Genomic DNA, 23,836 nt, shown 5'->3' with positions numbered 1-23,836 from the left:
TGATTATATTGAGGGAGAAGACCTTGAGTTACTTATATTCACTGGCATGAGACAACCAGACAAGCATACCCGAAAAAACTTCAACTTATTCTGTTGGGTATGCATTTAGCAATAACTGCATGAAGACCAAGAGAAACGAAGAAAAAGGAATGTGTATATACACACACACACACAGTAGTGTGCTAAGAGAACAAGTAACTGATTGTTCAATCAAATTTTCAATCAAGTGTCTAAAAAAAAACACAAAATGAATCAGCGTTTTTCTACTCTTTAATTTTAATCTATATTCTTCTTCTTCGTCCCTCTTCCTTCTTTAGCTGCTGCCTTTTTTTGTTTTTCTTCTGTAAGAAGAAAAGAGCAACGGAATAATGTTGTTCCACCCTTTTGTCTTATTCTTTCAAGTCAACTACCTAACTTTTTTCTTGTCCTAGTTTATTTGTTGGTGCCATATTCGTGTGTTTTTATATTACTATCAGTCTATCACGTCTTCATTCTTATCAAAAACCACTAAACCAATAAGCTCCAGAAAATAGATAAATAAAAAGTCAAACATGCATCTTATTCCTATATAGTCCAAAGCAAAAAATAGCGTCAACTCCACGGGGCGGAACCTTCATTGAGTGGTCCCTTCCAAATTATTCAGTTTTGGCAAACTCCGGAAGAAGAAGAAGAAGATGTATAGCTATGGTTCTTTCAAGGATCAGGCAATAGAGTACGTGAAGCAAGCAGTGCAAGAAGACAATGCCGGAAACTACGCAAAAGCGTTCCCTCTTTACATGAATGCCTTGGAGTACTTCAAGACCTACCTCAAGTATGAGCCCAACCTTAAACATGAGGGAAGCCGTCCAGCACAAGTTCACCGAGTACTTGCGCCGGGCCGAGGAGATCCGGGCTGTTCTCGATGAAGGACAGCCCAGTCATACCTACTTTCGGCCTGTCGAAAAGCCTGGTGGTAGTGGGACTGGGCTGAACTCAGCGATCAAAAGGGAAAATCCCAATGTGAAGTGGAGTGACGTGGCAGGGTTGGAGAGAGCTAAGCAGGCCTTTCAGGAGGCTGTTATTTTGCCTTTGAAGTTCCCTCAGTTCTTTACTGGTTTGTTTAGCTTTTCATTACAGGATAATATTAATTTTGAGGTTAACTCAAAAGCTAACTCACCAAATAACATAGGATCTATTATAGTATTTATAATGTTATTTTGATCATATCCTTAAGTAATTTGTGACTTTCACAACTTTTCCATTAGTCCTCTATACACACACACACACAAATGATGAGTTTTCTGGTTGAAGTGACATTTTAAGAGCTGAAAGGTTAAAATTAGCTTAGCTGCAAAACAATAATAATGTTACATGCAAATTTTTAATGAACAACTTATGCTTCATATTCACAAAATGCTAATATGTATATTTAGTGGGGTAAATGTCTTTGTAATGGTGTCTTATTATAGGTAAACAACAACAACAGAGAACTTTTTTGCTGTATGGACCATCTGGTACAGGGAAATCATATTTGGCTAAAGCCGTTGCAACAGAAGCTAACTTCACATTTTTCAGGTAAGTTTATTTAATTATTCATTCTATCTTTTTCTTGAGAGCAGAATAGAGTTTACTAGGTTTAGAAATCTACCTGTTAAGGAATCTGCTATATTATAGAGAAAAATCTTTACAATGCCTATGTATATTCATAAGTGAAACTATATATATACTGAATTTCATAATAACATGTTTTTTTCCCTTAAAGTATTAATATTGCCAACATTTTTAACCTTTTGAAATTTTTTATAATCAGTGCTTCTTCATCAAACCTTGTATCAAAGTGGAAGAGTGAAAGTGCAAAGTTGGTTTCAAGCCTTTTCCAAACGGCTAGAGAAAATGCTCCTTCTATCATTTTTATTGATGAGATAGATACCCTTTATGGAGAAGGCAATGATAATGAAGCTTCAACAAAAACTAAAACAGAACTTCTCGTACAGATGCAGGTAATAGTTTCATGGTAATTAGTTTGTTTGTTTACACTTTAATTTCATTATACACGACAGCAAGTCAATGGTGTTAATATTAATAGGCCACAATTCAGTGATGATAAACCCACTTCATATTTTACAATTGCAGGATATAGGATACAATGACCAGAAAATTCTGGTTATTGCAACAACAAATGCACCCTTTGCTTTGGACCAGGTGAGACAAAACTAGCAAAGTTTTTGTGATCTCATGGAGTCAATACAATGTTGTTTTATCTGATCACTGATCAGATTGCAATTGCAGCCAATAAGACGGCGGTTTGAAGCGTATATACATCCCGCTACCAGACTTGAAGGCTCGCCAACACATGTTCAAGGCAAGAGCAATGAACAAGATTATTGAATGAATGTTAGATGGATTTCATTGAGTTACATAAACCTAACAAATGGTTTTTACTATGCATTTTGGTGGCTTGATATCTTGAACAGGTGCATTTAGGAGATACTCCTTACAACTTGACTGAGAGTGATTTTGAATACTTGGCGAGCAGGACAGAGGGGTTTTCTGGTTCAGATATATCCATCTGTGTAAATTCAACTTCTATATGAAAACATAACTAGTTTCAATGAACAAAGATGAATTTCAAGTTTTTGGATCTCTGCTTCAGGTGGAGGATGTTTTATTGGAACCTATTCGTAAAACCCAAGATGCCATGTTCTTCTATGAGAATCCTGAGGGGATGTGGACCCTTTGTGAACCAGAACAACAAGGTGCTGTGCAAACTACAATGCAGGAGCTTGCTTCAAAAGGACTTTCTTCTAAGGTATTCAAGATTCTTAAGATATTGATGAAAATGTTCTTAGACTAGGATCTTTTATGCACTGATTGCTTATTATTTTCAAAAATTATGCAGATCCTTCCAACCCCAGTTACTAGAACAGATTTTGAGAAGATACTTGCTAGGAAAAAACCTACAGTAAGCAAAGCTGACCTTAAGGTTTATGAAAGATTCACCAAGGAGTATGGAGAGGAAGGTTAATTTTGATGGTGGAAGTTTACCTTGACTTCAAATTATATTGATATACAATGTAATTAATTTGGTTATAGACATATGGTTATTTTTGAGTGGCAACTCATGCTTTGTTGGCAGATCAATGAACTATTTTCTAAACTACACGAATCATATGTTTTCTGTTGGTTTTGGTTTCTCATTTTGAATAATATCTATAATCTTTCTTAACTATATACTTCACTTCCTATTCCACTCTTCACATGAGAAATTATTTACTAGGCTTTCCTAGAAAGCTTCATAAATTTTTGGCAAACAAAGGATAAATCTATAGAAGAATCTTCAAAACAGATAATTGAGCATATTAACTAAAAAATCACCAGTAGTCCCCACATGTGCACACACCATCTTTGAAATGGTGAAACCGATTTGAGTCCCTAACAACAATATATCTCTGTTCAATGAGTGATACTAACTTAATGAAGTTGTGACAATCTACACAGACCCTAAGGTTCTTCACAATCTGGAGTGGAATTCCCGGATTTGTAGCTATTAACCCAAAGGCAATTGCCAACCTTTCACTATGGTGAGAAAGAACAGTTTCTTTTTGTTCATCTTCAAGATCGTGGAACACATAGTTTGTATCAGGCTGATAACCTGCATCCCTCAAACGGATAATCAACTCTGAAAGTTTAGCGTAAATGTTGTCTGACATAGGATGTGATGTGTCACCAGCCAAGAATGAATAGGTTTTGTTTTTCACCTCAATCCAGCTATAACCAGGTTCTTTCTTCACTTTTCTCCTGTCCATTAGCCTCCTCACATTAGCTCTTTCTTGCCAGTTTCCTGCTTCAGCATACATATTGGATAGCAGAACATAAGCTGCTGAGTGTTGCGGCTGAAGTGAAACAAGATTTTCAGCTGCAAGTTTTCCTAGCTCTATATTGCGGTGTACTCTAGCAGCTGCCAAAAGAGTACACCAAATGGTTGCACCTGGGGCAAATGGCATTCCATTTATGATATCAATGGCTTTCTCCAACCTCCCTGCACGGCTATATAGATCAATCATGCAAGAATAGTGCTCCACTGTTGGACTAATGTGGTGATCATTAATCATTATGTTGAAATACTTTTCACCCTTGTCCACTAGACCGGCATGAGCGCAGGCGGAAAAGACACCAACAAATGTTACAACATCCATTTCCATGTTTTGTTTTTGCATCCTGTCGAATACCTCTAAAGCTTTATTGGCCTGACCATGTTGCGCATATCCCGATATCATCGAGTTCCATGAGACCAAGTCCCTCTCCTGTTGTCTTTTGAAAACCTCATGTGCACTCTCAATATTGCCTCTCTTTGCATACATGGTAACAAGAGCACTACTTACACACAAAGCATTATTTAATCTCATTTTAATTGCACAAGCGTGGAATTGTTTTCCTTGTTCTACTGAGGCCATTGGAGCAGCACAGGCATTAATGATGCTAGAAAAGGTATACTCATTTGGTTTAATCCCCTCCCTCGTCAATTGGAGGAAGGTTTTGGCAGCACCTGCGGTTTCTCCTGTTTGTGTATACCCCACTAACATGGCTGACCATGCTATTATGTCCTTCGCTTCAATTCGATCAAAAACTTTTCTAGCATCATTAGTACTTCCCATCTTAACAAAAGCATCTAAAAGAGCAGTACCTACTGAAGATGAATTCTCGTAATTGGTTTTGATAACTTCTGCATGTATTTGAGAAACAAAAGCAACATGTTGCACGGTAAGGATGGCAGAATACGTGAAATGATTTGGTTTAACACCTTCCTTCCTCATGCGAGAGAACAAATCTATAGCCCGATCAACTCGATCATTCTGCAAGTACCCAGTAACCATAGCAGTCCATGATACCACATCTCGAACTCCTTGGTTCAAAGAAAAAACACTAAAGGCATCATCCATCTCCTTGCACTTGCTCAATGCAACCATCAGTGCAGTTGTGACGTTTTGGTGAGCAAAAAACCCACTCTTTAGAACCCTACAATGCAGCATTCTTACTAATCTCAATTTTCTAAGGCTAGCACATAACTTGATAACAGTTGCAAATGTCAAGCAAGTAGGCTTAGCCCCTGCAACTTGCATTTGATTAAAAGTTTCCAATGCTTCTGAATCATGTCCATTTGTCACATGTCCTGCAATAATACTATTCCAAGAAACTGAATCCTTATTCTCCAAATCATCAAAGATAGCTTTAGCATCATTAAACATCCTTGACTTTGAATACATATTAATAAGAGAATTACACACATGCGTCACTGTCTCAAAACCATGCTTTATAACCATGGCATGAACTTGAATTCCTATGCTAATCTCACCTTCATTGGCCAAGGCTGCAATCACGGTAGAAATTGTATACTGATTAGGCCAATACCCCTCACATTGCATTTGACAATTCTGTGAATATCCGGCAAGCAAGGAAGTCCATGACAACACATTCTGGTGGCCCATTTCGTAAAAAACTCTCTTCCCATCACTAACAGCCTCATTTTTCATGTACATATCATCTAGAGAAGTTCCGACACTAACATGGTTTAAAAGTCCAACACCGCCATGGAAGGAGTTGGTACAAACTTTGAGAACACAAGAGATGGTGGAAGCATTAGGGATCAAAGCATAACGACAAATGGCCATGAAAAGGCAAATAGCCTCTTGGGATTGGTAATTACGAGAGTAATGAAAGAGCAAGTGATTATGGTCTGAGGTCCCTCAGGGGAATTTGATCAAACAGGTTGTGTGCATTATGAGGGTTCCAAGAAAAATGAGATTTTTGCAGCAGAGTATTGGTGTGGTAGTTCAATTCCAAGTCTGAGAAGGGGGTATGGTGAAATGTTAGTAACACCCCTCAAAGAAAGATTAAGAGTCATTTCTTTTTGGTAACATCCAATGTGGTGGGAGTGAGACACACCAATTTCAAAAAGCAAAAAGAGGGAGAGGGAAGGGATTGTTCTTCAGTTACATGACTCTAATCATAAGAGACACTCCATTTTAAAATCTATCTTCGATATTATATATTCGGGAATATTTCTTATGCAATTAGTAATATAATATCAAAATATTTCAATGTTTTCTTAACATACGTTTTATCAATTTTATGGAAGAAAATAATTTACATACTGCATTAATTTTCAACCACAAAATTAATTATATTATTATATTTCTTATATGCTTTTTATTTTTTTGTTTTATGTAATTAATAAAAACATATATGTGACATTAAATTTTTGCTAAATTTTGTAGACTTCATTTGTGTAAACATGTTGAAAACATATTTTTTGTTAAGTTTACGCCTTTACAAGAGTTGAAAATCATAATATGTGAGGTTGAATAATATGCTAAGTGTCATAATAAGGGTACTAATATAATAAAGCCAAATTATATCTCTTACTGAAATATCTTATTGAGTAATTTGCTAAACTTGATACTATCTATTACTATAAGATATATGATGCTATCTGGATACAAATTTTTTAAAATTGTTATATTAATACAATGTTTTAAAATTTTATTGTTTATTTTTATGAAATGTTATTGAAGTGTCTTTCTTCATGCAAAGGACACGCCATACACTAAATTGAAAATGTAGATAGATATAAATAGTAGTTATTATTTGATTATGAAAATATTTTTTTTTAATTTTTTTTATCAAAAATAAAAAAACTTAAATTTGTGACTTTTTAAATGAGTATGAGAAGATTATGTCATTTAAATTATAATTCATTAACTTGAATATGAAAACATTAATGATAATGTAAAGAATGATATTGATTATGATTTATGAGTTAGTATATAACATATATATCTTCTTGTCCATCCCAAGTCGAGTTGGTATTAAAATTAGCGAGGAGGATAGATTGATTTGGAAACATAATAAAAGTGGAGAATTTTGTGTAACATCTTTTTTACAGATAACGTACAAGAATAAAGAATAAGATGTGCAGTGGAATATATGTATAACTTGACAAGACATTTCGGAAAGATTTAATTTGGTGCCGCCTAAGGGAGATCTTCTAACATAGTTCGTAATCTTGAAAAAACTCAATACAAGAAGAGATAAGCTAGTAAGATGTGGAATTCTACAAGATAATATAACTTTATGTGTATGTGTTTTGTGGGGAAAAAAAATCATTTGACTGATGTTATAGGTATAAATTTTGTTGTAATTAAGTTTAATTAAGTTGGTTCAATTATAATACAAACCATTTTTAAAATAAAACACGTAGCATGCACTCCAGTACTCTATTATGCACAATTCAAAAAGTCTGTGCTATATATATAAGTCTTTTTATATTTTCTGTAGTACACATATTTTTGTTGGAAAATATATAAATTTCAAAATATAGCACACAAATTTTTGAAGTATAACATACAAAAATTGGTATGTAACACAAATTTATTAATATAGTACACAAATTTTTGCATATAGTATACAAATTTTTGAACTATAACACAAATTTTTGAAGTATTGCACACAAATTTTGCTATACCAAAATTTATGTATATATATATATATATATATATATATATATTCTTTTATTGAGTTCTATTACACCATATCACATTACATGTATAAATCAAAGTGAAATAACATACACTCCTTCATTTTTACAGCACACAAGTAATCAAAGCTAATAGTTTAGTAATTTACACTAATTTGACAGATATCATTAAATAAATTTTGGTTTATCATAGCACACAAATTCACATATATAACACAAAAATTAAAATTATAGAATAACACCAATCTTTTTAACAACTCAATTAAAGAAAATTAAGATCATCATGAATAGCCATAGTAACAAAAATAAATAAAATATATACAATAGCACACAAATATTAAATATAGAAAAACAATACAAGTAATCGAAACTAATAGTCTAGTAACCCACACTAATTTGTCAGAAATTATTAAATAAATTCTGATTTATTACAGCACACAAATACTTAAGTATAATACACATTTTTATTTAACATAGCATACAAATTCACATATATAGCACATAAATATTGAGCATAAAAAAATAATATAAAAGACATTACACCTTTTCAATTTCACTCAATAAAAAAAAAGAAAGAAAAGAATGAAAGAAGAACAAACTGAAGTTTAAATTTTAATAATTTGGTTAACTTAGTTAATGAAAACATTTGTACATAACATTTTTGAAACTGTTTATTATCTTTTCCTTAACTGTAAAGTTGTTAGGTGCTTATCGGGTTGTATTTTGAATGAATGATTATTAGATATGAAAAAAGATTAAACGAGGTCAAAATTTACAATTTAATTTGTGTTTGACCAAATTCTATAAGTCTAAACTCCATTCTTTTACTTTATTTTTTTCCCTTAAATTTCTCTTTGGATTTATTGAGAGAGTGAAGGTGGGAGAGGATGAGTTGAACAAATATAATTTTAACAAAAATATTATTAATAGCAGGAGCGGATGTATTTACTGGATAGTCCAATTTGTCCTACTATATAATTAATTTTGACCACACCCTTCAAAAGTCCAAATTCCTAACCCTTCTCCTTCTCCCCTTTTCTAATTTTCTTACTCTGCTCCAGCCTCCGCCCTCCACAGCTCCACTCCAGTCCTCCAGAGTTACTGTTGCCACTCCGCCAGTGTCACTGGCTCACTGCCGTTGACGTCGACGTCCTGTTCAGGCATTTAGCGTTTTTCCTGCGTGGCTCCATTAGTCTCTCCTTGCATAGCTGCGTACCCGCGTCTGGTTCTACGGCTGCCTTCTTCTTCCGCGTGACTGTCTCACTGGTTGTGTGGTTCTGTCGTTGTGTTCCTTCGGCATTTGGTTCTGCGTTTTTTTCTGCTTCACTGGTTGTCTGGTGCTCTGGTTCTGCCTTCTTCTTCCTCTTTTGCGTAATTGTGTTTCTCTTCTGGTTCTGCCTTCTTCTTCTGCGAATCTGCGAATTATTGCGATCCTCTTCACTTTTTAGTCTTCAGAAGTTTAGCTTTTGTCTTGCTGCCGCTGGTGCCGCACGGCTACTGGGTTCTACCTCTTGGAGTTTAACAGTTCAGTCTTAAACTTTTGGTTGGTACATTCATAATTCACCAAAAATTTGAAATACTGAATCACTGATCTACTTGCTTCATTGCTTATTTGTTTTATTGTTTGATAATTGTGCTAGTTTGTTTGTTAATTGTGATTAAATTTGTTCAGTCTATGTAATTCTTAATTTGATTTTTTAATCTGTTTGTTAATTGTTTTTGTATATTGAGTTATTTTGAATTAGAAATTTAGGATATCATTAGTTGTTGTGGTTGGAAATTAATTTGAATGACACATGTTTGTCAGTTTTATATTTATAATTTTATATTATATTTTTAAATTTGTGTAGAATTGTGAATTATTTATATTAGTCAATTAACTTAGGTTTATAATTTTATCCTATTAGTAATGGAGAAATATTTCAAAAGAACGTTATCACTGGAGATTGGATCCTAAAATAATTCATCAACCTCTTCTAACACTACAACAAATAAGGGTTTTCGCAACGGTAAAAAACCGTTGCTACAGATCGAAAAACCGTTCCTAAAACCTTAGGCAACGCTTTGGCAACGGTTTTTAACCTGTGGTATATGCGGCCGATACCAATGCTCAAAGGTAACGGTTTTTCACCTAAGGCAACGGTAACAAAAAAACCGTTGCCAAAATCACTACAAAAAATATGTTTTAGCGACAAATTTTTAGTGGCAATAACATAATGGCCATTAATTTCTTAATTTAAGTGATGTTTTTGCGGCAATTATATATTTTCCATTGTTACTATATCTTATTGTGGTAATTATCTTTATTGCCACTAATATATTTGCCATAGAATTATGACTAATATTATTATCATTAAAATATTTTTTAATGAAAAAATTTTAGTGGCTATAAAATTATGGCCAGTATTATTCTTATTAAAATTTTATTGTAATAACAATTATTATTATTACTATCATTACCTTTTTAATAAAATATTGTTAGTGGCCATAAATTATAGCTAGTATTATTTTTAGTAAAATAATCTTGTATCTAAATTAAAGAAATAATTCAAATAAGGGATTCAGAAAAACCAAAGAAAGACGTCGTAGAGAAGAGAGCCTAACCTCACCACCGAAGCTCGCCGTAGCGGTCGCTGCCACCCTCGCCGCTACAGTTCAGATCAAGCAACTGTGCTCTTTGACTCAGATCCTTCTATCCCTTTCTATGTTGTTCAAAGAAGAGAAAGACTCATACCTATTGCTTTCTATCTTTCTCTCTCATTTTCGATTTAGGGCTCACGAACTCGCTCTTTGACTCAGATCCTTCTTGCAGCTCCGATCTGCTCCTTCAGGTATCGCCGAGTCGACTCGTTCGCAGCTTCGATTTACTGTGCTCTCTCTTACAACTCCTTCATTTCATTCTCTTCCAAGTTAGATCTTCGCGTTTGCGCTTGCGTTACTCATTATTTTCACTGTTTTAGATCTTGCGGTTCCAGTTCTTAAGTTTTGAATTTAGTTTTCTGCTATTAATGCTAATTCTTGTTCGTGCAACTAAAGCTATGTGTAGTCAAATGAACTGTCGTTTGGTTTATTTTTATTTTTAATTTAAGATGTGAGATGATAAAGGAATCTGGAATTTGGATGATACCTGATTTATGTGCCTTTGATTTGTTATTATTTTTCAAATTCATGTGCGTAACTAAAATTAGACAATCGTTTGGGATCAAATGGGTTTTGTTCAAGTGACTGTCTCATAGAAACAGGGGATCTGAAGTCTGAACAACTAGAAATGGGTTTTGTTCAAGTGACTATCCTGTAATATGTCATTCTAATTTGGTTTGGTTACCAGGAATTCAAGCTGGGTCAACTCCAAAGCCAGATTCAGGTTTTAGTCTTTATTTTTAATTTAGTCTTGAACTTAAGAACTGTGTTTTCTTCTTTGTTTTTAATTTAATTTTTTTCGTTGTCGCGTAAACTAAGATCCTAGGTTCTAGGCTTTTGTTTCCTTAGATTTTGGGTTTAGAGTTGTTCGCTTTCGTCCGAGGTACTGTTATGAAGATGTTGGGTTAGTTTTCTGTTACGGTGGTAGTGGGAGCATGGTCCCATTTTCTGGAAACTGCTAATGGTTGGGGGTTTTATTTTGCTATTTTATTGGAAGGCGTGGTTCATTTTTTTGTTATAATTTTGTAGCTATTTACCCACTTGTTTTGTAAACTACTTATTCTTGTCATGTCCTTGTCCCTATTACAACGCTATTATTTATGTTTATTGGAATACCCCCCTTTCTTTCCTTTCTCTGTCTCTACCTTAGAAAAATAGAAACTGCTCCCTTGTTGTTTTCAAGCTTTCTCTTGCTGCTGTTTTATAGTTTATATTTATTTATTCTTATGCATTGACTAGGAATCGTTCTGTGTATTTTTTTGCATATTGATATTTGAGTATTTGTCGCTTGCCATTTTTTCTTTTAAAATGTGTCGTTTATTATTCTGTGATAATTACAACTAGATTTACTCAGGTAGCCACAGCTTAGATAAACATGAATGATACCGGTGTTTTGCTTGTCCATGCTATACTGTGACTGTGGCTTTCTTCTATTCTTTATTTTTCAGTTTGATACCAATTATCAGAAGCGATAGTACTTGCTTATTGCCAAAGTACTGCATCCAGTTGCTTATATTTTTTCTTTTAAGTTAATGAAAGGCATGTGTTTGAGTAATCCTTCTGTAAAAGGGATAGTTCTTCATGACTAGTTTATGGGATGAATATCTATGACATGATTTGGTTGTATTATCACGGGCTATATATTTGATGTGTTGTTTCATTGCATGATTCATCACATTTTTGGTTGAATTTTCAGGTTACTATCCCTGTTTCCTCACATCGATTTTCTTTTATGTTGCCGCTTAGCTTAATTGCACTGCTTTTTGCACTGATCTGTTTGTTTTACTTTATGTATTAACTTTTCTTTCTTTTTTTTCTTTGCAATTTGCATATCATACCTCCTCACCATTGGTTTTGGTGTTGCTGGCCATGCTCACATGTTGGACTGCATATAGAACTTAGAAGAACTGAAGAAGTATGGGTGTATATGTGAGCTTTTCACAAAATAAGGGGGTGTTGAATTAGTGAATTACCATTTAAGTTTTACCCACTTTGATTTGAGGATAGGTTTGTGACTGACCTTGTGACTGAGCTTCTTTTCAAGTAATCAATGAGAATCTATTCTCATTAGTACTAGTTTGTCATATGCTAAATGCTGATGCACTGATCACTAATTCTATGCATAGAATAGATTATCACTTGCTAACAAATCTATGGTCCCCCTTCTCCTTCTTTTTGGGTCTAATAATGCTTGTTGACTATGAATTGTGTTCATTACTATGACACTTCACTTCTTTTTAGTTCCCTTCTGCCATATTTATGCCTGTTTCATTTGGTCTCGAGTACCATAGTGTTTTTTTCTCTGATTCTTTTTAAACCTTAGGTACTGATTAGTTTAATTAATACATAAGGTTGTAAATTGTAGTTAATAATCATCATATCCATTACTGTTATATTTATGTCACTATTATGTGAGAATTTGCAGCTTCTAATGATTTCTTGAATTTTGTTGCTGTTGATAGGGAAGAAAGCAAATTATTTCGATTCAGAGAAAGACTCGATCACATAGTTTTTTCTTTCTTTCTTTCTCTTTTTCTTTTTTTGCTGTTATATATAATTTTGTTTTATTTTTTTCATTTTTAGCTTGAATTTCATTGAGACTGTTTCAAAGATCACACCATACCTCATATTTTTTCGGGAAAGATTTGATGCTTTTTAAAGAACGGTTTAGAACCGTTGCCTGACGTAACGGTTTAAAGCCATAACTGGATAGGCAACGGTTTTAAACTGTTGTAGTTTTATTATTCACAAAGCCAATGGTTTTAAAGCGTTGCCATTAGTGTCGTTTTTTGGCAACGGTTTTAATACCATTGCCATTTTATAGTTGTCTTTGACAACGATTTTAACACAATTATGTTTTGTGACTTTTGACAACGATTTTTTATAATATATAATTTTTTATTTACAATAAGTTTCTCATGAATGAAATTAGTTCCAACTTTTTTTTTAATTTAGTGTCAATAAATAACCTGAACTATCTGAATCAAATTACTAAAGAAAACTAATTGAACATTTACCATTAAATTTGACTTATAAAAATTGTTGTAAGATTCACAATCACATTATATCATCATTGCAAAATAACATAATACTAGTCTACATAACTACTTTTACTTATATCATCATCATTTTTCAAAATATCATAACTATAGCCTAAGGGTGGCAATTTCTTCATTTTTCTTCAATAAAGTTGGTGTGGTAACTCGGCTTGAGTGGACTCTCTTGGCTTCAATGGCAACTGCTTCACATAAAGAACTAGAAAGAATCTTAAATATGATCTTTATCTGTATAAACATTTTTAGCAGATTAAAAAACTTGAATACTAAGCATTAAAAAGACAAACACAAAGTTATGTACCAACCTTGTCCGGATCATATAAATCATGGAGTTGAAGCATCAATTGGGAATAGGAGCTTGTAATAATTTCCAAGCAACTTGTTCAGAAAAAAGTTTTACCTGTGTATTCTTTCTATGCAATATCCAAGCAACCGCACGAAATTTTTATGTCAAACATGGCCTACAGCTTTCACTTCAACACTGAATTCTTTCTTTGATTGTCCCCTGTGAACTCAATAACCAATTCAATTAGTTAGGTTGATGGAATTTACCTTGGTTACTAGTCAAGCCCCTTATCCACTTGAATACCATTTTACTTCAAGTCTTCAAGATTAATTTCCATAGTTGGAGCAGGAATTGTACTACAAGAAAAAGAACAAATAAATACATAGCTACTCTTTGCATGCATATATACTAACTGGCAAATTTAAAGCAGTATATACTTCATGCTATAAAAGTTCTTATTTGAATCCAATGAGCAAAGGCTAGGTTAGAAAAAACTCAAGTATATTAGTATCTTCCTTAATTACGAATTAAGAAAAAGAAAGAATGAAAATGATGGGAGCAGAGACCATGTTCTTTGCTTGAGAAGCTAGGGTGCCTTGGTTGAAAGAACCTACCTACATGGAAAAAAATCAGCGAAGTTGTCACCATTAAACAAGCCTTAAATATTCATTTTAATTAAATCTTTATACTTTTATAAAAATTTGGACATACTCTCCTCTAAAAATAGGACTTAGCCACCTTTATGGGTTTTCTCTTTCTCAACATTTCACCAGCCTTTTATCAGCAATTGCCACAACAATATATTCTCAAAAATATTTGATAATAATAATATAGAAATTTAGTCTTAAATCCCGTATGCAAGGTTATTACCAAAAAAACAACTTCGGCAGTCTAATTTCAATTCTGTTTTTAAAATACCAAATGAATTTAGAATTGTACAAAATTTATGTCCAGGTGACCATCTCGGATTAAGCTTTCTAATAAACTAAAACCCATAATTTTCTGATCACTCTATCCTCGGGAATAGAAGAAAAACCGTGACTGCTCTGCAGTATTTAAAAACCAGAAAACAGCAGCAGCGTGCAATATTCAAAATTCCATATAAAATCCAAATTAAATCCAATGGCCTTCAAAATTAATGTGGTTAAAATAACTTATTCGGATTTCTTTTCCAATTAGTTTCAGGTTAATACCATTTTTAATGAAAAAGTTACATAGCTTGGAAATTAGATAGAAAAGAGTCAAAACCTGTTTTAGAAATCAGCAAGCTTGGTATCTTTCAAATTACATAACTCTTACTACAAAACATCAATTAAGCTAAATTTTGGTTTGGAGACTCCTAACTTATCTAGAAACAAGTGTGTCTTAGGTGCAATCCAATTGCTATTCAATTCTAAGAGTTACAAGCATTAGAAGTTGATGCATAACTTGCTGAAAACTAATTCTTTCCAGCTTTGACCACAAATTTTCAAAAACTCACAACCCCCAATCCTTAACTCCTAAAATTCTGAAGTTTTAGAGAAATAAATCAAGTTAATCAAATGTTAAAACAAAATTGGTTTCACTCCAGAACTCAACTCGTAGGAGTCGCAGCAAGACAAACAAGTTGCTGCCCTGTTTGAACTTTTCTACAGTAGGACAGATTCAATGACCTGACTTTAAAAATTCGCCATAAATTGTATATTTAACGAAAAAGCCTCAAATTTTTCAGTCCAACTCCATATATTCCCAAGTTTAACCCAGACTTAGTCTCACACAATTCTGATCATCATAGAATTAGTTATAGCTTTTCAAAGTTTCTAACTTCGTTTAAAAGTAATACAGAAAATCAGGTTTTCAACAAAAAGTTTAATATTTCAAGATTCAATCTTCAATACTTTGCAAAATCAATTTCAAAATAATCACCCACCAAGTTCACCACCATTACAATATATCTAATAACTAGCTCAACAGCAATCAACCAATATAATCCATCAAGATTCAGCATTCTCAGCAATCACTCATCAACAATTCATAATTCACACATAACCAACCAATTACACAAAATCAACAAGCACAATCACATTCGCAGCCACAACTCAACATCCATATAATCAATCAATTACTCACAATAATTAAACCTATTTGCAGCTATTCAATAAACTTTGTAGGCATTTGATGGTTATCAGTGGCTAAGAGAAGGGGGGTGAATCTTAGCCCCCTTTTTGCTTGATAATACTTCCTGACCTTTGAAACCAATTTTGAAAACTTCTTGTCTTTTTATCTTGTCACTAGCCACGAGACTTTTTTCTTTTGTCTCGTCCCTAGCCACGAGACTTTTCTTTTTGTCTCATTACTTAACATGAGATATTTTTGGTTTTTGCTCCTGTGCAGTAGATACAGAAATGAAGTAGAGAAGAGAGAAAATTACACCCAGATATATCCTGGTTCAGCTGCTAAGTGCAGTGCAGCCTACATCCAGTCTCCATCACAAACATGATGAAATTTCACTATAATCTTCCTGATTACAATCTGTAAAGTGATAACCCAATGGTGCACGAAATTGTGATGTCCAGGCTCGAACAATCCCTGGTAATGGCTCCAAAAACTTGGTGCTTTGATCTTAATTCATAATTGTCACAACTTCGATACAACTAACCAGCAAGTGCACTGGGTCGTCCAAGTAATACCTTACGTGAGTAAGGGTCGAATCCCACGGAGATTGTTGGTATGAAGCAAGCTATGGTCACCTTGTAGATCTCAGTCAGGCGGATATAAAGTGATAATGGTGTTTTCGAATATTTAATAATAGAATAGGGATAGAGATACTTATGTAATTCATTGGTAAGAATTTCAGATAAGCGAATGGAGATGCTTTTCGTTCCTCTGAACCTCTGCTTTCCTGCTATCTTCATCCAATCTGTCTTACTCCTTTCCATGGCTGGCTTTATGCAAGGGCATCACCGTTGTCAGTGGCTACATCCCCTCCTCTCAGTGAATAATATGCTCACGCACCCTGTCACGGCACGGCTATTCATCTGTCGGTTCTCGATCATGCTGGAATAGGATTCACCCTCCTTTTGCGTCTGTCACTAACGCCCAGCACTCGCGAGTTTGAAGCTCGTCACAGTCATTCAATCATTGAATCCTACTCAGAATACCACAGACAAGGTTTAGACCTTCCGGATTCTCTTGAATGCCGCCATCATTCTAGCTTACGCCATGAAGATTCTGGTTAGGAGATCTAAGAGATACTCATTCTAGCTTAATTCATGTAGAACAGAAGTGTTTGTCAGGCACGCGTTCATAAGGGAGAAGGATGATGAGCGTCACACATAATCATCACCTTCATCACGTTCTTGGGTGCGAATGGATATCTTAGAAGAGAAATAAGAAGAATTGAATAGAAAACAGTAGTACTTTGCATTAATCTTTGAGGAACAGCAGAGCTCCACACCTTAATCTATGGAGTGTAGAAACTCTACCGTTGAAAATACATAAGTGAAGGTCCAGGCATGGCCGAGATGGCCAGCCCCCTAAAACGTGATCAAAGGATCATAAGGTAATCCAAAGATGCCTAATACAATAGTAAGAGGTCCTATTTATAATAAACTAGCTACTAGGGTTTACATGAGTAAGTATTTGATGTATAAATCCACTTCCGGGGCCCACTTGGTGTGTGTTTGGGCTGAGCTTAAGTGTTGCACGTGCAGAGGCCATTTGTGGAGTTGAACGCCAGTTTTTGTGCCAGTTTGGGCGTTCAACTCTGGTTTTGGATCCTTTTCTGGCGCTGGACGCCAGATTTGGGTAGAAAGCTGGCGTTGAATGCCAGTTTACGTCATCAATTCTTGGCTAAAGTATGGACTATTATATATTGCTGGAAAGCCCTGGATGTCTACTTTCCAACGCAATTGGAAGCGCGCCATTTCGAGTTCTGTAGCTCCAGAAAATCCACTTTGAGTGCAGGGAGGTCAGAATCCAACAGCATCAGCAGTCCTTCTTCAACCTCTGAATCTGATTTCTGCTCAAGTCCCTCAATTTCAGCCAGAAAATACCTGAAATCACAGAAAAATACACAAACTCATAGTAAAGTCCAGAAATGTGAATTTATCATAAAAACTAATGAAAACATCCCTAAAAGTAACTAGATCCTACTAAAAACATACTAAAAACAATGTCAAAAAGCGTATAAATTATCCGCTCATCACAACACCAAACTTAAATTGTTGCTTGTCCCCAAGCAACTGAAAATCAAATAGGATAAAAAGAAGAGAATATACTATAAATTCCAAACTATCAGTGAAACAGAGCTTCAATCATATGAGCGGGACTTATAGCTTTTTGCCTCTTGAATAGTTTTGGCATCTCACTTTATCCATTGAGATTCAGAATGATTGGTATCTATAGGAACTTCAGATTTCGAATAGTGTTATTGATCCTCCTAGTTCAGTATGATGATTCTTGAACACAGCTATTTTATGAGTCTTGGCCGTGGCCCTAAGCACTTTGTTTTCCAGTATTATCACCGGATACATAAATGCCACAAACACATAATTGGGTGAACCTTTTCAGATTGTGACTCAGCTTTGCTAAAGTCCCCAATTAGAGGTGTCCAGGGTTCTTAAGCACACTCTTCTTTTGCTTTGGACCTTGACTTTAACCGCTCAGTCTCAAGTTTTCACTTGACACCTACACGCCACAAGCACATGGTTAGGGACAGCTTGGTTTAGCCGCTTAGACCAGGATTTTTATTCCTTTAGGCCCTCCTATCCACTGATGCTCAAAGCCTTGGGATCCTTTTTATTTGCCCTTGCCTTTTGGTTTTAAGGGTTATTGGCTTTTTGCTCTTGCCTCTTGGTTTTAAGAGCTTTGGCTTTTTCTGCTTGCTTTTTCTTTTTCTTTCTATATTTTTTTTTTCGCCTATTTTTTTTTCTGCAAGCTTTGTTCTTTGCTGCTTTTTCTTGCTTCAAGAATCATTTTTATGATTTTTCAGATTATCAAATAACATGTCTCCTAGTCATCATTCTTTCAAGAGCCAACATATTTAACATTCTTAAACAACAACTTCAAAAGACATATGCACTGTTCAAGCATACATTCAGAAAACAAGAAGCATTGTCACCACATCAATATAATTAAACTAAGTTCAAGGATAAATTTGAAACTCATGTACTTCTTGTTCTTTTGAATTAAAACATTTTTTTATTTAAGAGAGGTGATGGATTCATAGGACATTTATAACTTTAAGACATAGTTACTACTACTAATGATCATGTAATGAAGACACAAACATAGATAGGCACATAACATAGAAAATGAAAAACAGAGAAAGTAAGAACAAGGAATGAGTCCACCTTAGTGATGTCCTTGAGCTCTTCTATGTCTCTTCCTTGTCTTTGCTGCTCCTCCTTTATTGCTTTTAGATCTTCTCTGATTTCATGAAGGATGATGGAGTGCTCTTGATGTTCCACCCTTAGTTGCTTCCAATAATTGTGTGGAGGAAAATGTATCCCCTGAGGTATCTCAGGGATCTCTTGATTTGCAGTCAAATGTTCTACCACTGAGCTTTAGACCCTTGATGGAAGCTTTTGTCTTCCCTTTCCTCTTTCTAGAGGCTTCTCTGGCCTTAGGTGCCATCAATGGTTATGGAAAAAATAAAAAAGCTATGCTTTTTACCACACCAAACTTAGAATGTTGCTCGCCCTCGAGCAAAAAAAGAAAGAATAGAAGAATAAGAAGAAGATATGGAGGAGATGGAGGGAGATGTGTATTCGGCCATATGAGTGGGATTGGGTGGGGAAGAGATGTTGAATTTTTGAAGGTAAGTGGGTGTATGGGTGTGAGTGGTAAATGGAAGACAGAAGGGATGAGTGTTTATTGGGAATAGAGGATGAATGAGAAGAGAGAAGAGAGTGAGTGGAGGTAGGTGGGGATCCTGTGGGGTCCACAGATCCTGAGGTGATCCTGTGAGGTCCACAGATCTTGAGGTGTCAAGGCATTTACATCCCTGCACCAATTTGGGCATGCAAAATGCCCTTGCACACAACTCTGGGCGTTCAGCGCCAGGTTGGTGCCCATTTTGGGCGTTCAACGCCCATTTGCTGCCATTTCTGGCGTTGAACGCCAGAACCATGCTTGTTCTGGGCGTTCAGCGCCAGGATGCTCCCATTCTGGGCGTTCAGCGCCAGAACTATGCTCTGTTCTGGCGTTTGAACGCCAGACAGATGCTCCTCCAGGGTGTGATTTTTCTTCTGCTATTTTTGATTCCGTTTTTGAATTTTTTGTTTATTTTGTGACTCCACATGATCATGAACCTAAGAAAACATGAAAAACAATAAAAATAAGAATTAGATAAACATTGGGTTGCCTCCCAACAAGCGCTTCTTTAATGTCAATAGCTTGACAGTGGGCTCTCATGGAGCCTCACAGATGTGCAGAGCTTTGTTGAGACTCTCCAACACCAAACTTAGAGTTTGGATATGGGAGTTCAACACGAAACTTAGAGTTTGGTTGTGGCCTCGCAACACCAAACTTAGAGTTTGACTGTGGGGGCTTTGGTTGACTCTGCTTGGAGAGAAGCTTTTTCTGCTTCCTCCCCATGGTTGCAGAGGGAGATCCTCGAGTTTTAAACACAAGGGAGTTCTCATTCCATTGAAGGAATATTTCACCTCTGTCAACATCAATCACAGCTCTTGCTGTGGCCAGGAAAGGTCTTCCTAGGATGATGGATTCATCCTCTTCCTTTCCAGTATCCAGGACTATGAAATCAGCAGGGATGTAAAGGCCTTCAACCTTTACTAACACGTCCTCTACTTGTCCATAAGCCTGTTTTCTTGAGCTGTCTGCCATCTCTAATGAGATTTTAGCAGCTTGCACCCCATAGATTCCCAGTTTCTCTATTACAGAGAGGGGCATGAGGTTTATTCCTGAACTAAGGTCACACAGAGCCTTAAAGATCGTGGTGCCTATGGTACAAGGTATTATGAACTTTCCAGGATCCTGTCTCTTCTGAGGCAATGTCAGTTGATCCAGATCACTTAGTTCATTGATGAACAAGGGAGGTTCAACTTCCCAAGCATCAATGCCAAATAATTTGGCATTCAGCTTCATGATTGCACCAAGAAACTTGGCAGTTTGCTCTTCAGTAACATCCTCATTCTCTTCAGAAGAGGAATACTCATCAGAGCTCATGAAGGGCATAAGGAGGTTCAATGGGATCTCTATGGTCTCTAGATGGACCCCAGAGTCCTTTGGTTCCTCAGAGGGAAGCTCCTTATTGATCACTGGACATCCCAGGAGGTCTTCCTCCTTGGGATTCACGTCCTCTCCTTTCCTCACAGGTTCGGCCATGGCGCTTATGTCAATGGCCTTGCACTCTCCTTTTGGATTCTCTTCTGTATTGCTTGGGAGAGTACTAGGAGGGATTTCAGTGATCCTTTTACTCAGCTGGCCCACTTGTGCTTCCAGATTTCTAATGGAAGACCTTGTTTCATTCATGAAACTTACAGTGGCCTTAGATAGATCAGAGACTAGATTTGCTAAATTAGAAGTATTTTGTTCAGAGTTCTCTGTCTGTTGCTGAGTTGATGATGGAAAAGGCTTGCTATTGCTAAACCTGTTTCTTCCACCATTATTAAAGCCTTGTTGGGGCTTTTGATCCTTCCATGAGAAATTTGGATGATTTCTCCATGTTAAGTTATAGGTGTTTCCATAAGGTTCACCTAAGTAATTTACCTCTGCTATTGCAGGGTTCTCAGGATCATAAGCTTCTTCTTCAGAAGATGCCTCTTGAGTACTGTTGGATGCAGCTTGCATTCCATGCAGACTCTGAGAGATCATATTGACTTGCTGAGTCAATATTTTATTCTGAGCCAATATGGCATTCAGAGTATCAACTTCAAGAACTCCCTTCTTCATAGGCGTCCCATTACTCACAGGATTCCTCTCAGAAGTGTACATGAACTGGTTATTAGCAACCATGTCAATGAGTTCTTGAGCTTCTGCAGGCGTTTTCTTTAGGTGAATGGATCCACCTGCAGAAGTGTCCAGTGACATCTTTGATAGCTCAGATAAACCATCATAGAATATATCCAGGATGGTCCATTCTGAAAGCATGTCAGAAGGACACTTTTTGGTCAACTGTTTGTATCTTTCCCAAGCTTCATAGAGGGATTCACCTTCTTTCTGTCTGAAGGTTTGAACATCAGCTCTAAGCTTGCTCAGCTTTTGAGGAGGAAAGTACTTGGCTAAGAAAGCCGTGACCAGCTTATCCCAAGAGTTCAGGCTGTCTTTGGGTTGAGAATCCAACCATAATCTAGCTCTGTCTCTTACAGCAAAAGGGAAAAGCATGAGCCTGTAGACTTCAGGATCTACTCCATTAGTCTTAACAGTATCACATATCTGCAAGAATTCAGTTAAGAACTGAAAGGGATCTTCAGATGGAAGTCCATGAAACTTGCAGTTCTGCTGCATCAGAGAAACTAATTGAGGTTTCAGCTCAAAGTTGTTTGCTCCAATGGCAGGAATGGAGATGCTTCTTCCATGTAAATTGGAATTAGGTGCAGTGAAGTCACCAAGCATCTTCCTTATATTATTATTATTTTCGGCTGCCATCTCCTTTTCCTGTTCGAAAATTTCTGGAAGGTTATCTCTGGATTGTTGTATTTTAGCTTCTCTTAATTTTTTTCTTCAGAGTCCTTTCAGGTTCTGGATCTGCTTTAACAAGAATGTTCTTGTCCTTGCTCCTGCTCATATGACAAAGAAGATGGCACAGAAGAAGTAGTAATAATAATATGGATCCTTTATACCACAGTATAAGGATCCTTGTGTTAGTAGAAGAAAAGAAGGGAAGAAAATCTGAACTCAGAGAGAGAGGGGGTTCGGATTTTTGGAGAGTTGAAGGAAAGATGTTAGTATATCAATAAACAAACAGAAGAAGATGAGAGGGGGGAGTGAATTTTCGAAAACAATTTTTGAAAAAGAGTTAGTGATTTTTGAAAATAGTTTTTGAAAAAGGTTAGTATTTTTTTCGAAAATATTTTTTTTTTAAATAAAAAAATAAAAATAATTAGTTAATAAGAAAGAAATTTTTGAAAAAGAGGGAAGATATTTTCGAAAATTAGAGAGAGAGAGTTAGTTAGGTAGTTTTGAAAAAGTTAAGAAACAAACAAAAAGTTAGTTAGTTAGTTGAAACAAATTTTGAAAATATAAGAAGTTAGGAAGTTAGAAAATATATTTTGAAAAAGATAAGATGAGAAGATATTTTTGAAAAGATATGATAGAAATTAGTTTTGAAAAAGATTTGATTTTTAAAATCACAATTAATGACTTGATTCACAAGAAATCACAAAATATGATTCTAGGACTTAAAGTTTGAACCTTTCTTAACAAGCAAGTAACAAACTTCAAATTTTTGAATCAAAACATTAATTGATTATGCTATTTTCGAAAATTTGGTATAAAAATAAGAAAAAGATTTTTGAAAAATATTTTTGGAATTTTCGAAAATAACTAAGAATTTTGAAAAAGATTTGATTTTTGAAAAAGATAAGATTTTCAAATTGAAAATTTGATTTGACTCATGAGAAACAACTTGATTTTAAAAATTTTTGAAAAAGTCAACTTAAATTTTCGAATTTGATGAGAGAAAAAGGGAAAGATATTTTTTTGATTTTTTGAATTTTTATGAAAACATGAAAATTATGCAATGCATGAAATTTTTAGATCAAAACAATGAATGCGTGCAAGAATGCTATGAATGTCAAGATGAACACCAAGAACACTTTGAATGTCATGATGAACATCAAGAACATATTTTTGAAAAATTTTTAATGCAAAGAAAACATGCAAGACACCAAACTTAGAATTCTTTAATGCTTAGACACTAAGAATTCAAGAATGCATATGATAAACATGAAAAGACACAAAACAAAAATTCATCAAGATCAAACAAGAAGACTTACCAAGAACAACTTGAAGATCATGAAGAACACTATGAATGCATGATATTTTCGAAAAAATGCAAGATGCATATGCAAGTGACACCAAACTTATAATGTGACTCAAGACTCAAACAAGAAATAGAAAATATTTTTGATTTTTATGATTTTCTAAATTTTTTTGTATTTTTTTCAAAAATTATATGAAAAAGAAAAATAAGGATTCCAAAATTTTTAATATGAATTCCAGGAATCTTGCCATGTTAGTCTAAAGCTTCAGTCCAGGAATTAGACATGGCTTGCTAGCCAGCCAAGCTTTCAAAGAAAGCTTCAGTCCAAAACACTAGACATGGCCAATGGCCAGCCAAGTTTCAGCAGATATGGATACTTTTCATGTATAGAACAACTAAGTGTGTGAGAATCT

At 35.1% G+C, this 23,836-nt stretch overlaps 1 protein-coding gene, 1 non-coding gene and 1 pseudogene across 2 annotated transcripts; 2 read left to right on the top strand and 1 right to left on the bottom strand.

Moving 5' to 3' along the window:
• Positions 1–537: 537 nt before the first annotated feature.
• Positions 538–3,208, top strand: LOC112772125 (protein SUPPRESSOR OF K(+) TRANSPORT GROWTH DEFECT 1-like; annotated as a pseudogene).
• Positions 3,209–3,315: 107 nt separating this feature from the next.
• Positions 3,316–6,023, bottom strand: LOC112772123 (pentatricopeptide repeat-containing protein At2g27610-like). Its single transcript, XM_025817008.3, has one exon. It carries the CDS (start codon positions 5,646–5,648, stop codon positions 3,351–3,353), a length of 2,298 nt encoding a protein of 765 aa, XP_025672793.1. The 5' UTR covers positions 5,649–6,023; the 3' UTR covers positions 3,316–3,350.
• A 15,560-nt stretch (positions 6,024–21,583) lies between these two features.
• Positions 21,584–21,691, top strand: LOC112773605 (small nucleolar RNA R71). Its single transcript, XR_003188148.1, has one exon. It is a non-coding gene; the product is annotated as a small nucleolar RNA R71 (small nucleolar RNA).
• Positions 21,692–23,836: the final 2,145 nt, after the last annotated feature.

The sequence above is a fragment of the Arachis hypogaea genome, chromosome 18 (genome assembly GCF_003086295.3).
Source record: "Arachis hypogaea cultivar Tifrunner chromosome 18, arahy.Tifrunner.gnm2.J5K5, whole genome shotgun sequence".
NCBI classification, from domain to species: Eukaryota; Viridiplantae; Streptophyta; class Magnoliopsida; order Fabales; family Fabaceae; genus Arachis; species Arachis hypogaea.
This window is presented reverse-complemented; position numbering and strand designations above follow the sequence as displayed.